Below are 15769 nucleotides of genomic sequence, written 5' to 3'. Positions count from 1 at the left end.
GAAAATGGTCTTCTTGCTTTTTATGTTTAACATGACTATGGAGCTTGTGTATATGGGAACACACAGAAGAAATATTAATGTAACAATAAGTGACATTGACAAGTACAACAAGACTGTATATTGTGACCTTGCTTATTTAACTTATATGCAGAATGCATCATGTGAAATGCCGGGCTGGATGAATTAGAAGCTAGAATCAAGATTGTCAGGAGAAATATCAACAATCTCAGATATGCAGATGATACTGCTCTAATAATAGCAAGTGAAGAGGAACTAAAAAGTCTCTTGATGAGGGTGAAAGAGGAGAGTGAAAAAGTTGGCTTGAAACTCAACTTTAAAAAATCTAAGATCATGGCATCTGGTCCCATCACTTCGTGGCAAATAGAAGGGGGAAAAGTGCAAGCACTGACACATTTTATTTTCTTGGGTTCCAAAATCACTGTGGATGGAGACTGCAGCCATGAAATTAAAAGACACTTGCTTCTTGGAAGAAAAGCTATGACAAACCTAGTCAGTGTATTAGAAAGCAGAAACATCACTCCACCAACAAAGGTACACAGAATCAAAGCTATGGTTTTTCTAGTAGTCATGTACTGATGTGACAGTTGGATCATAAAGAAGGCTGAGCACTGAATAACTGATGCTTTTAAATTGTGGTGCTGGAGAAGACTCTTGAGAGTCCCTTGGACAGCAAGGAGATCAAACCAGCCAATCCTAAAGGAAATCAATCCTGAATATTCACTGGAAGGACTGATGCTGAAGCTCCAATACTTTGGCCACCTGATGCGAAGATGCAAAGAGCTGACTCATTAGAAAAAACCCTGATGCTGGGAAAGACTGAAGGCAACAGAAGAAGGGGGCACCATAGGACTAGATGGCTAGATAGCATCACTAACTCAATGGACACGAATTTGAACAAACTCTGGGAGACAGTGGCAGACAGAGGAGCCTGACGGGCTGCAGCCCATGGACATGACTTAGTGACTGCGCAAGTGACATTGAAAGTGTACTGAAAAGCACATAAGGAACTACACTTGATGGCAACAAATACTGCGATGTGCACGTGTAGGCATGAGCCTAACTCATTCATGAAAAGCTTCGTCAGTGGGCCACCAGAACCAGTGCCTCAGAGCGGACACTCCACTACCAACTATATTTTGACAAGTATAAAACATTAAATCAAGATGTCACCGGTCCCCAGCCTAATCCTGCAGATGCAGGCATCCTAAACCCTAGCAAACAAACACCCACCACTTCAATAAGAGGTATACAGAAAGGCACACCATATAAATTTTACTTGCTAAGATTACATAGGCTACATTAGACACTAAATTTTGACTATTTCATTCTCATATATTTCAGCTGTGTCTGACTCTTTGCAACCCCACAGACTATAGCCCACCAGGCTCCTCTGTCCATGGGGATTCTCCAGACAAGAATACTGGAGTAGGTTGCCATGCCCTCCTCCAGGGGATCTTCCCAACCCAGGGATCAAACCCAGGTCTCCCGCATTGCAGGTGGATTCTTTACCATCTCAGCCACCAGGGAAGCTCATGAGAATAATAAGTTTTGTCAATTATAGTCTCAGTAAGTCTCAATGACCAGAAATTATTAAGAAAAACAACTCTCATCTCCAAATTGTATTCTGTAGGTTTCTATATCCATTGTTTACTTGGGACGCAAATTTTCTCCAAACTATACATATATTAAAAAGCTTATTTAATATACAAAGGAATGGCCTTTAGGGCAAATCAGTCACTAGTCTATTGCCTTCGGAGATGTTTGATTTAGCATAATAAAATGGAAAACAGTTAGTAAAATGAAAATCAGAAATACTTACATCTGTATGAACAAACTTGGGTTCATTTGAATTTAGAATTGGGAGAACTTCTGGAAGCGAATTCACTCGCCTCCGAGTGCTTGGCTCCTGGATCTCCACTGAAGCAGTTATGGGAATGGGACGCAGTTTATCTCTGATGTTTTCCTGAAAAGAATGCAGAGACACAGTTGAAGCCTGCTATAAACACTACCAGAGAACTCCAAAACAATGCTTTCCTTTGTCCTGGATAATGTGTTGCTAGTATTTATATAAAAGGTCACATCTACACTTGTGACCATGTACCTGCATGACAGAACTGATCTGCCTGCGGCCCTCACCTGGAGCCAGAGGGTTTCCTCCATGCACGCCTTCTGTTTCTGTCTGTTCAGAGTGAGCTCTTGCGAATACTTGGGCTCAGAACCTTGGTTTCGAAACTGAACTCTTGATGACAGCCCAGATTTTCTTCTTTCCTTTTCAGCCTCCAGAGTGCCCACAATGGCTAGATGAAATCAACAAAATCACAGGAACTTAAAACGTACTCATACACAACACAGCTATAAGTACACTGAGTTTGTTTTTGATCTATTTTAATTCCTCTTAGAACATTTTTTCTCATTGCCATGGTTTTCCTTCATATTTCCTGGCAATGTACATTCTGACTTATGAAGTTTCAAATCAAGCTGTCCTTTCCTGCCCATTACTGTGAACAATTTTTAAAGCTATATTTCCTTTGGGCCACGTGGGGGAGCTCGAGAATAAGTCAAAACCTCAGAGAAGCGTTAAGAATCAGTTTCACTGCATTTCAAGAACTCACAAGACTACAACACAGGAGGGCAGCCAACCCTGCAGAAGGACCTAAACTGACTCCCTCTTCAACAGTCTGCTGCTTAAATTCCAAAAAGGACTCTAGATCAACAGCAGCTTCTCCTGTGTGGTGTCAGGAATGCAGATCCTCAGGCCCAGCCAGACTACTGAACCCGAGGCTGCATTTAGTAAGATCATCAGGTGGTTCTTATACACATTAAAGCGCTCATAAAGAATAATTGTCTAAAAAAGGAAAAACATATTAGAGATGGAGATGTCTTGATGAAGAATTTAAAGGTAAAACATACTTCCTTTCAGTGGTTAGAGGGCCCCTTTGCCCATTAATAAAACTCCCAGAATCAAGGTTTCCACTTCCAAAGCCCCAGAGGGCACATCCTACTTGTGATTACCTACACTAACAGAGCTCAGAGATAAGCTATGATTTGGATGATCAAAATCTCATTTCTTAACTTCAGAATGCATTCTTTGCCAATTCACTGGATATAGCTGCTATGTTTTAATACTTAAATGACTTACATTTATTAATCACTCACTAACCATCCCTGGTGGCTCAGATGGTAAAGCATCTACCTGCAATGCAGGAGACCCGGGTTTGATCCCTGGGTCGGGAAGATCCCCTGTAGAAGGAAATGGCAGTCCACTCCAGCACTCTTCCCTGGAAAATCCCATGGATGGAGGAGCCTGATAGGCTACAGTCCATGGGGTCTCAAAGAGTCAGACACGACTGAGCAACTTCACTTTCACTTTCAACCATCCTTCAACTACAAGGATATCAAACCAGTCTACACTAAAGGAAATCAACACTGAATATCCACTTGAACGACTGATGCTGAAGCTGAAGCTCCAATACTTTGGCCACCTGATGCCAAGAGCCAACTCACTGCAAAAGACCCTGATGCTGGGAAAGACTGAGGGCAGTAGGAGAAGGGGCAACAGATAATGAGACAGTTAAATGCCAACACTGAATCAACGGACATGAATTTGAGCAAAAGCTGGAGACAGTGGAGGACAGAGGATCCGGGCATGCTACAGTCCACGGGGTTGCAAAGATTTGGACTTGACTTAGTAACTGAACAACAACAAAAAACCATCAGAAGGGGCTTCCCTGGTGGCTCAGTGGTAAAGAATCCACCTGCAATGCAGGTGACACAGGTTCGATCCCTGTGTTGGGAAGATCCCATGGAAAAGGAAATGGAGATCCACTCTAATATTCTTGCCTGGGAAATCCCATGGACAAAAGGAGCCTGGCCTGGTGAGCTACAGTCCATGGGGTCGCAAAAGAGAAGGTTATGACTTAGCAACTAAACAACAAAACCATCAGAAGGGAAAGCAAACCAGTGTGTCCAGGGTCAGAGAAGCCAGCCTCAGGGGAAAAACCTGCTCCAGAAAATGAATCCATGTTCTAATAATCACATTAGAGTTTGGAAGGGACCTTTTTGCAAGCACCTAATACCCTCTACTTACACATGAAGAACTGGAGACCCACAGAACTAGGTGACCGGCCCAGAGTCCTATAGCAAGAAACGGAGTCAGCTCCTTTTGTGTAACAAACACAAAAGATAACTGCCTTATAAAGCCTCTTAGATGTGCAGGTTCCCACTTCCCCTAGGCTTCTGCCAGCTGGACCACCCCGCTCTTTTTCATTTTACCTCTCCTTCATTGCCGGGCTACCTCTACTCCTCCTTCAGATTTCAATGTGGATGCTACTTCCTCCAGGAAGCTCTCCCGGTCCCTCCTGGAGGGTCCGACAGTATTCTATTTCTCTTATCACTACACTGGAGAAGGCAGTGGCATCCCACTCCAGTACTCTTGCCTGGAGAATCCCATGGATGGAGGAGCCTGGTAGCTACAGTCCATGGGGTCTCGAATAGTCGGGCACGACTGAGCGACTTCACTTTCACGCACTGGAAAAGGCAATGGCAACCCACTCCAGTATTCTTGCCTGGAGAATCCCAGGGATGGAGGAGCCTGGTGGGCTGCCATGTATGGGGTCGCAGAGAGTCGGACACGACTGCAGTGACTCAGCAGCAGCAGCAGCGCTACACTTAAGTCTACTGTGCTGTGAATGCCCAATCACTTTCTCAGGAAAAGCCGCTCCAGAGACCACCTCCAGCTCTTCACCATTGTATTCCCCAGCAACAGCACAACATCTGACACAAACAGGATAGTAGACCATATGAACAAACACATCAGCACACACCCAACGCGCATTTGCACGCACACACATACAGTCATCATCCTTGTGCTGAAACAATGGCTGTTCCCATATGTAAAACCAAAATTTAGAAACAACTGTTTCAATAGTAATTTCTGTGTCCATCTGAAGAATTCTTAAATGTCATGGCTGCCAAATGGAATGCGCCTCCATTTTAGGCCCTCTGTGAGCCTTGACATCATCCATTTATCAGTGACCTGCTAACTTCACAATGAACCAGACGAAGGCTCACATGCTGAGTGCCCCTCATGCCAAAAGCAGGGGAGTGCGTTGGGGGCATTAAAACCATTTATCTACCAAACCCTCTCTAACCTTTTCTGACCCTCCAGACAGTTCACATCATCTTAAAATCCTTGCTGGCCACCTTTACTGACCTTTGCAGGGGCAAGCCAAGTAGAATAGTCATTAAGGCTCAATTATAAATATCTGTAAGTATGGAACACTATATCCAAGGACTGCTGAGTTAAAACAGCCTAGCCGAACAATAAGCTCACACACTCGGACGTGGGGAACAGATTTTAGATGTATTAACTCTTGCAGCTTTGTGCAAGTTCTGCTTTATTTGACTTAGAATTTCCCAATACCGTGGAAGCAATGGCAATAATTTCTCTTTCAATTTCTTCAGAGAAAAAAAGTTCTTTCTAGAGTGAAGTGAAAGTCACTCAGTTGTGTCCAACTCTTTGCAACCCAGGGACTAAACAGTCCATGGAATTCTCCAGGCCAGAATACAGTAGTGGGTAGCCTTTCCCTTCTCCAGGGATCTTCCCAACCCAGGGATGGAACCCAGGTCTCCTGCACTGTGGGCGGATTCTTTACCAGCTGAGCCACAAAGGAAGCCCAATCTATAGTGGGCTATTCATAAATAGTTGGTTAATTTAGGGGTAGTTATAGAAAATTAATATACATGGCATCAAGGGCAGCATTTATGCTAAAAGGAAGTTTGTAATTTATTTTGTATAAATGATTGATCTGAGGGAAGGTAAGAAATGTTCTGATGAGATTTCACATCTTTGGCAAACAGTGTGGTTTGAGAAGATGACCAATAGAATAAAAACATGTTTCCCTTCCCTCTCCCTGCCTAGTCTCTGTCTTTCCTGGTCTCTCTAGGCTGCTTCCAGACACAATGGTAAAAGGCCCCACGATCCAAGCCAGCAAGTGGAAGGGACCACAGTTGGGTAAAAACAACACAAAATCTGAGAGGGTGAGAGATTGGGAGAAATCATAAAATATGTTCTATTGCTGAAAGCCACACAAAGAACAGTATTTTCTATACTCAGTAAAATACCGGCTACTTCAAGAGCAAAGCGAAAGGCCACAGCTCCCCTGGGGGTGGAAAGTCCTAATACATGCACACCATACTGCAAGGTCTGCAGAGCTCATGGAGCGACCACAGAGTGGGAGGTGGCCCAGAAGAAAGGGCCTAAAAAGGTGAAGGAGATGAAGAAATCTCCTGAGGACAGTTTAAAATCTGGGAAGATGAAGGCCAAGTGGGTTTATGACAGCATGGATTGGGTGAAGGCAGACTATATATGAAGTTCTGGGATATTATAGAGGGATACCTTTTTTTCATAAAGAAAAGAAATACTCAAGGTAACATGGAGAAGCCTTGAGAAAACTCATTCCATCTCAAAGAGGAGTAAAAACTGAAAACCTTGAGAACCACCCTGTCTTTCCAGAAAGGTTTCCTTGGTGGCTCTGCTGCACTGGTATACCTAGCCGCTGGGACCACGGCTGACCCAGGAAGGAAATCACCTTTGCTCTGTACTTCCTCTTTGGGGAAAAGATGTCTTTAGATTCCTAGGCCCCCCAACTTTACTCTGGCTTACTCCTGAAGAGGTACAGCTGCTACTAAAACACACCAGAGAAGGCCTCAGTGATCATCACTATTGTGAGAGTATTAGTCCAGGTTCAATGCACGATACTGGATGCTTGGGGTTAGTGCACTGGGACAACCCAGAGGGATGTTATGGGGAGGGAGGAGGGAGGAGGGTTCACGATGAGGAGCACATGTATACCTGTGATGGATTCATTTTGATATTTGGCAAAACTAATACAATTATGTAAAGTTTAAAAATAAAATAAAATTTAAAAAAACAAACAAACAAAAAAAATTTGTCAAACCCTGTGGCAAAACTCCTGTCTTTCTTATTAAAAAAAAAAAAAAAAAAAAGCGAAGTAGAATAAGACCTTATGAATGACAACCTGCTTTCACCACCTTGAAAAAGAGAAACTCAGTCATGTCCAACTCTTTGCGACTCCATGGACTGTAGCCTGCCAGGCCCCTATGTCCATGGAATTCTCCAGGTAAGAATACTGCAGTGGGTAGTGATTCCCTTCTCCAGGGGATCTTCCCAACCCAGGGATCAAACCTGGGTCTCCTGCATTGTAGGCAGATTCTTTACTGTCTCAACCATCAAGGAAGCCCTTTCACCACCTTATCTCATCTGAACTCTGCCACAATCCTATGTAGTTAATTCCCACCAGAGGCATTTACTTTTAACTGATAGGAAAATAAAAACTCAAACATTATGGGATTAGCTCTGTGTTGAAGCACGGGATCCAGGAGAAGAGCCCAAGTCTCTGAGTTCAAGCCCAGTCTTCAGGTCCCCCCGGGCCCACCCTCAGGGACACAGCATGGGTGTTCTGGACCGCAGAGGCCTCTGGGAGGGGACCCAGCAGCGAAGAGACTAGAAACTGACAATTTATTCAAGTAGGACTCGGGCTCCCGCGGTCACTCTTCTACAACCACCACCCGCCACCTTACAACCACAAAACCACCCTGCTTTTCAAAGACAGACATGGAGGAAACGGTTGTGGCAGCAAATGAGTACTTATCCAAGGCATTCATTCTGCCCTAAACCATCTGCTCTGGAAAATTCAAATCGGGACCAAATGCATTTTTTTCCTCTTGTGCTTTACCCTCCTGATTAAAAAGAAGATGACAGACAGACTTAGTTCTTTAAATCAGAATTTATGGACTCATGTTGGCCATTACAGTTTTGTTCGTCTAGTTATTTATTCAGAACTTTTCAACCTGGCAGACAGAAAAGATCTAATTTCAGTTGATTCACTGTGTTGTACAGCAGAACCTAACACAACATTGTAAAGCAATCATACTCCAATTAAAGAAAATTAAGCAAAATAAAGATGTTCAGATAAGCAAACAAACAAAAAGTACTAGGTACTTACTTATTGAAGGATTGTAACCGGTGGGTTTAGCAGTATATTCAAAACAGGCCTTAACCTTGAGGCTGTACAAAATCAAAAACACAGTCATTAAGAAATGCCTTACTGCCCTGGAAAAAAAATCTCAACACGTTCCTCATCCTCATATCCCCCCAGGGATGACTGATGAGTAAAATGTTATATACCCACTTGACAAGATTCCTCTTCCCTTTCCCCATTTCTCTTAATCTTCCCCATGGCTCCTCGGGGCAACGGGGTCACCATAAAGCAGAGATATGAAACTGTGGGGGAAGAGTGGATACAGCGTAAATGCTCACCATATCCCACTAGGCGCCCCACAGAGCGTTTTCTGACGGAGATCAATTCTGTTGGGTGTTACTGTGATGGTTTGCTGAATATTAATCACAGGCCGGGATCTGAAGACAAAGGAGAAGACAAGCTCAGCCTTTTGCTATCTGGATGTAAGATGAGCTCACGCACTACACAGGCATCCTCAGATGCTGCATCTTAAAAACCACAGGAAAAACTGTTTCCCGATGATATTCCTGCTCCCCCGTTGCTAAAGAAAATAGCTGTTAACAGACATAATTTAAAACATGATGACGTGATACTTATAAAACTGTTTAAACATGACACATTCAAAATTATCAATTGTTTTATATTAATAATTTTAATATTAATGGAGTTTTTAAACTGAAAGAATAATATGGGCAATATGTAAAAAGTTCCATAGTTTTCAGGTGAATATGTCTCATCCCCACCCAAATTCTCAAGGAGCTTTGCATGTCCTTCCAGACATATCAGTCTGGTTCAGTTAAAAATACTATTTAAAATTAAATATAAAACAAGCATTTCTTTTTAAGTGGGAGTTTTTCATGCTTATTGGTCTGCATGTTGCTTTTTCTCATTCACATTTCAGAGGTCTTCTCATATCTCTACACACAAATCTAGTTGTTTCTCACAGCTGGTGGTGTTGCATATACCAATGGAACATCATTTATTCAACCAGTCCCTTAATCGGTGGACATTTATAATTCTGTAAGGCTTTCAGCTGACAAACATCCTTGCATATACATCTATGTACATGTATGTGTCCTAAGTTTATTCATCTGTTTATCTGTAGGATAAATTCTTAAGCAGAATTTCTGAGTCAAACAATATATGCATTTTTAATTCTGGGTAATCTTGCCTCCCCCTCAAAAAAAGCTCCAAAAAGGTTATACCAACATACATCTAACATTCTGGGGTGCTCACTACCAGGATTTCTACACATATGTGCATTTTAGTACTCTAGGCAAGTCCTGACCTTACAGGTCCCCATCTTACAATATCTGAGCTTCCTATCCTCCCTGGGACTCTGCTATCTCCAACCTCACGTGCTTGCTAGTACTGACCACAACTTTCCTACTGCCACAATATCTCTATAAGCAAAGCCTGGAATCCTTTATCCTTTCCTATCTCTGCCTTAACCCAACCTCACGGACACACAAGCAGCAGAATCCTACACCTTTAGTCCTTCTCACCATGTAAAATCATCATCTTTCTCCCTTATATATTCTTCCCTACCCACCACAGCCCAAGGGGTCACCAAGGGCCTATGGCTTGATCCCTGCACCACTGGCACAGGAACGCTAGGGTGTGGCGGTTGGGGTGTGAAAGGGCTGGGCAGACGGTACACCTCCCGCCTCTGGCACTCCCCACATGAACTCAGAGTGGCTTCTATGGTTCCATTGCCACAGGGATTCAGTCACACTGACTTCGGTGGGTTTGTGGTAAACCCAGCCATCCTGGAGAATAGTGTTCCACAGGAAAATGTATTCCAAATTCCTAAGGGCTAGTCTGAACTTCTGGAATCAATCTGTCTGTAGGCCAGACAGAGCGTGAGTACCTTCATGGGGAAGGCAGGAGCCAATAAAAGGGCAAATGATGCTCACATTTTTTTCATTTCCCTTTATCTTAATTGTTTCTCTTTCTATTGTTATTTTACACTGGAGATACTGCAGGTTTGGTTGCAGACCACAGCAATAAAGCTAAGACTGCAATAAAGGAGTCACTTGAATTTTTTGGTTTTCTATAAGTTATGTTTTCAGTATACTGTAGTCTATTAAGTTGCAAGGGAATTATGTCTAAACAATGTACCTGCCTTAATTAAAAAATATGTTATTGCTAAAAAAAAAGTGCTAATCAGCATCTGGGCCTTCAGGAATTCATAGCAGTAATATCCAAGATCACCATAATTAAAGTAATAATAAATGAAAAAGTTATAATAATAATAAATGAAAAATGTTACAAGAATTACCAAAATGTGACAGAGAGACATGAAGTAAACACATGTTGGGAAAATGACACCTTGCCACAGCCTTCAATTTTTTAAAAAACAAAAAACTGCCACAGTATCTATGAAGTACAGTAAAACAATGTGCAATGAAATGAGGTATGCCTGTAGGTATGTTTCTAAAGTTTTGAGAGCATATTTAGAAGGCAAAAAGTTCATAAATGTTTTAATACCAGTTGTTACAGATGCTAGAGTGTTTTACATATAATAGTACTAAGGCTTTGGTACGGCATACATTTCAAAATAAATATTTTAACACACACTTCTGCCTAAATCCTGTTTTTAAACATACAATATACACAATTTTCAGAGCACATTATATATGGAATCGTAAAAATGCCTTTTAACACATAAAGCAAATCTTACTGCTCAGCTGTCTTGTGTTTAATTGGCATTTACTTATTAAGTATCATAGTACTAGCATGATTTAGTGGAGACTGACATTGGGAAGATTTAGGTACCATGCCCTGCTCTCACAGGATCCAGGCTCAAAAGCACAGGCAAGTCCTGGGCTTCTGTTTTTATTTGTAAAATAGGAAAGTTATCTTATTAGCAAAGGCTTTTGAAATTCATTTTCATACTATCTATGAGGAAAGAAGGAACATGTATAGAGGATTCACAGTCAACCTACTTATGGGGACAGGAAAGTAAAGGTATTAAAATATCAATTACATACAGATACAAATATTTAACTGGCTAAAGACGTTATCTTCTGGGAAAGTCTTGGTAACCAACTTTTGTTACAGGAATTCAAGTCTTCTTGACACCAGAGGTATGTATCTCAAACTAGAAGTTCAAATTGCTTTTTGATGGAAACTGCTGAAGTAATCAAATGTTATACTATACTCTTCTACCTTTTAAAAATGTTGACTATTTTAAGGTTAATACCTAACACATGAACAGAGAGAAACAGGCATATAAAGGCAGTAACAGACATACATTCAAACTATTTTTTTATCTTCTTCCTTTGGCCTAATATTCCAGATACATTTTTCTCCACTTACTTTCACATGTCCCACTTTTGCCATCTGTAATGTCTCTTCTGGTTCTTAGCTTTCTCATAAAATGACTTTCATAGATCTTGCCATTTAACTAAAAGACTATTTTTCTATAGTATTTTATACCACATTATATAAATGCACAGTATATTCTGTCTTTTTTAAAGTAGTATTATCTTCAAAAGTATCCTGGTGTCATTTTATTATCCGCAGGGGTTTTGGTTAGTATACTCTTTTAGATACAGAGGCTACATCTACGCTTGGCATCCTTCCAGAAGAATACAGAGCAACGACAGTACCAAGTGTACACATGACATACAGATTATTTTTCGTTTAGGGTTTCACTGAACATCGCTGCCCATTTCTTTGAAAAGATTCTTCAGATAAAAATGACTGTAAAGCCAAATAGTTTTTTTAAAAAACAAACAAACAAAACCAATGAACCCAAATGGTTCATTTTCACCAATGATCAAAGAACTGCAAATTCAATCAAAAGATGAGATCACACCACAGTGGCAAAAATTAGATTCATCCTGTTGGGTGTCAGTAAAGGTGTGAGAAAATGGGCCCTCTGGTAGGTTGCTGCTGTGAACATAAATTGCTACAACTTTTCTGTGGGTATATGTAAGGGTTTCCCAGGTGGCTCAGTGGTAAAGAATCCATCTAGCTGCCAATGCAGGAGGTGAGAGTTCAATCCCTGGGTCAGGAAAATCCCCTGGAGGAGGAAATGGCTACTCACTCCAGTATTCTTGCCTTGGAAATCCCATGGACAGAGGAGCCTGGCAGGCTGCAGTCCATGTGGTTGGAGTCGGAGACTGACTGAGTATGCATATACACACATGATGAATACAAAAATGTGCTAACCTTGATCCCAGCAATTCTATTTCTAGGAATTTTTCTTTAAAAAAAATCCATTACATGGAGATATATATACAATACACCATCTAACACACTGTTTATAATAGCTAAAAGTCACAGACTATCTAAAAATTCCATCAACCAAAGACTCATTAAATGCGTATTATGGAATAACATTGAGCTTTTAAAAAGAATAAGATTGATATATCTGTATTAACAAGGAGAGAAAATGGAAGAGGTTGATTTTTACAAACCAGAATAGAGGAGAGCAGTTACAGTATGGCTGTTTGATGATACCCTAGAAGTGCAGAGAGACTCAAAACTATTAAAAGTTGTTTGATGGAAGGAAAGAATATTGGAAAACTTGCACTTAACTGCAATTCTGTATTAACATTTTATAAAAAAACAAAAAAAAGAATGTGCTACTTTTTAAATTAAAAAAAAAATGTTTTGCACAATTTTTCCTAGCAATTTCCAGCAGTGATGGAATTGTTGGGATAAGGCCACTGAGACACAGCTGATGGGCAAACCGCTGCAGCCTTTCTGGAGATCATTTTGGTTGAAGGAATCACAAGTCTTAAAACACACATGCGCTTCAACTTTGCAACTCACTTTCAGGAAGTTATCTTAAGGAAATAATCTAGGACGTGAAGAAAAGTAAGGATGCTTACCAGCTTTGTGTATCAAGGAAGTAAACCACCAAACCTGGAAAGCAATCTAACTGTCCAATGACGGTATGCTGCTGCTGCTGCTGCTGCTGCTGCTGCTGCTAAGTCGCTTCAGTCGTGTCCGACTCTGTGTGACCCCATAGACGGCAGCCCACTAGGCTCCCCCGTCCCCGGGATTCTCCAGGCAAGAACACTGGAGTGGGTTGCCATTTCCTTCTCCAATGCATGAAAGTGAAAAGTGAAAGTGAAGTCGCTCAGTCATGTCCAACTCTTCTCGACTCCATGGACTGCAGCCTACCAGGCTCCTCCGTCCATGGGATTTTCCAGGCAAGAGTACTGGAGTGGGGTGCCATCGCCTTCTCCAGTATGACAGTATGGCAGTTGTTAAATAAACTATGACCCAAAATAAACAACACAAAATTTGTTAAATAAACACATGACCCATATGATGTCTCAGGCAACCGTTAACTTCATTTCAGAAAAGTACTCAATGACAGGGAAATAACCCACTATGCGTTATACTCACTCACAGAAAAAGGCCACTATTCATTACAAACCAGCAAAAGCAGGTTACAAAACTATATGTACATTACAATCTCAATTTTGTTAAACATAGGTGTATATTCACAGGAAAAAACCTAGAAGGATATAAACTAAAATTTTGGAGTTTCTTAATAGATGGTAAAATACAGTACATTCATTTCCTTCTTTAAATTCTTTATACGATCAAATTCTTTGTTTCAGTTTTTATAAATGTAAAGGTAAAAAATTTCCACCAGTTCTGACCTTTTAAAAAAATTAGTTCAAAATTATACAAAGACTTTACAAAATAGGTTTTTATTACATTGTTGTACTACTCTCAAGAGAAAAAAATATTCAAAACTCATACAAGACTTTGCCTTTGAAATACAGTTGTTACAAATTTCAATTCAAAATGTCAAAAAAAAACAACAACTCTAGTATAAGCAGATTTATCAAACAAGCTTAAAGCAAGAGATTACACACCTGAAAATAGTCACCGAATCTGAGAGGGAACCAACAGCAACATCAGGGTAGGAATTTCTATCAAGGTCCATGTTTCCAGCAATTGAATATCCAAAAAAGGGTGATTTACCCTCAAGAACCTGAAATGAATAGGGCATCAGATCGGACACCTGGCTACTAAAATAAGCCTTTTATTTATGCTTTGAAGATAAGTCTCTTTTGAACTGAAGTTAAAGAGTTTACTTACAAATTATATTAAATCACAACTGAATTATAAATAAGCATACACATGATCAAACATTTCATGCATTTTATTTTCACAGAAGTTACCTGATTTATGTTGTATCTCAAAAGACAAAGAGAATTTTTGATAACCTTATGTACCATATTAAGTCAATCAGTGTATTTCAAACCAAACTTCTCTTCCTGCCCTCCAAATGTCTTATTTTCCTCTAAAGCAATTTTTAGATTTTGGTATCTGATTCTCTATGCAATTACAATCATCTCTTATGTTTGTCCAGTTTCATCCCTTCTTAATATGCTACTAAAGGAAATATATCACATTCCATCTCCTTATGCTGCCAGGGTAGAACAGTCTTTTCCTTTGGCTTAGTTGGATTTTTAATTTACCAAAGAAATTTTACAGTTTAAAACAAGCAGCTCATTGCATTTAAATCTATTTACAAGCTATTTTCTAATACATATTTTTATAAAACCAAAGTTCATACAATTTTAGATTTGTAAGTAACACATGATTAGTGTGAAAATTCACGTAAATCTAAACAATCCATTGGAAAGAAAACTACTGAGACCTTAACTATAGAAATCCAAGTTATCTGGTTACCTGTGTTGGTTTGGTATTTATTCCATTCGCAGATCCATGGTAGATAAAAACCTTCCCCTTACCATCATAGGGTGCTCCAACCGCAATATCTGTTAACAACACCATGTTTTAACAAACGTCACATTTTAAAAGCATTCCAATACAATGTTTTAAAATATGTCATGAGCACTCACTATTTTAGACAATCACATAATCTATAAATCATGACCATTTCACAATCTATTTCTCTACCTGGGTAGCCATCTTGATTAATATCACCAATATTTTTGACTGCAATGCCAAACATAGAATCTTTGGTTCCATTAAGACGAATCGGCTTGACGTTATTCCATCTGCCTTGCTGGTTAATGTAGACATACGCTGCACCTCCAACTTCTCCACTTCTATCAAAATACTGTGGGGCTCCAATAACTATATCTTGCCACCTGAAAACATAATGAGGGGAAGAACTGTGAACCACTGGCCAAAATACCAGCAAGCTTAGGGAGAATCCCACATGAACGGGTACTAAGGACACAGAGATATGATAAAAAGGACCTCAAATCTGGTATTTATATCTCATCAATTGAAGTATTTTTTTTAAAAACTAGGTAGCCTCTAATAACACCCAAAGGAGAACATCAACAGTAAGAACTTGAAGCCAGTTTCCAAGTTACAACTATAGTGCAGAGAGACTCCCAGTGAAGATTCCACTCCCTTCCACCTTTGACCTTCTACCCAAGACCCAGATTGGCACCACCCACCACAGACCTTTTTATCGACTTTGTCACCAATCCCTACTTTCAACAGGACATTCTGGCTGCTCCAAAATCCCCTTAAGACACCACAGAACAGAACCACGTAGGTGTCATTTTTTTTTTTTAAGTTAAATTTTAACTCTCACAGACCCATGATCCTAGGACATAGTAAAAACTGAAGACTGAAAATGTAATCCTACATCCTAGGGAGGGTAACGAATGTCTGCTACCAAAATATAAGTGAGGAAGACTGATGGGATGGTAAAAATTTGGCAGCGGAAATATCCTTTCCATCAACTA

At 40.4% G+C, this 15769-nt stretch overlaps 1 protein-coding gene across 4 annotated transcripts in view; it reads right to left on the bottom strand.

Annotated features, from left to right (window-relative positions):
- The window catches only part of ITGA6 (integrin subunit alpha 6), an 87898-nt gene that overhangs the window by 22118 nt on the left and 50011 nt on the right, over positions 1 to 15769 (bottom strand). For all 4 annotated transcript variants that reach the window (XM_086358369.1, XM_086358363.1, XM_086358355.1 and 1 more), the window contains exons 7-13: positions 14964 to 15157; positions 14733 to 14821; positions 13910 to 14028; positions 8363 to 8461; positions 8049 to 8110; positions 2158 to 2318; positions 1841 to 1984 (exon numbers count right to left, since the gene is read on the bottom strand). In XM_086358369.1, coding sequence (XP_086214495.1) covers positions 1841 to 1984; positions 2158 to 2318; positions 8049 to 8110; positions 8363 to 8461; positions 13910 to 14028; positions 14733 to 14821; positions 14964 to 15157 — 868 coding nt within the window. The remainder of the gene's footprint in view (positions 1 to 1840; positions 1985 to 2157; positions 2319 to 8048; positions 8111 to 8362; positions 8462 to 13909; positions 14029 to 14732; positions 14822 to 14963; positions 15158 to 15769) is intronic.

This window comes from Bos grunniens, chromosome 2, assembly GCF_055505025.1.
Source record: "Bos grunniens cultivar Pamir isolate PY7600 chromosome 2, Bosgru_T2T1.0, whole genome shotgun sequence".
NCBI lineage: Eukaryota > Metazoa > Chordata > Mammalia > Artiodactyla > Bovidae > Bos > Bos grunniens.
Note: the sequence above shows the minus strand (reverse complement) of the source record. Positions and strands in the feature narration are given on the sequence as shown.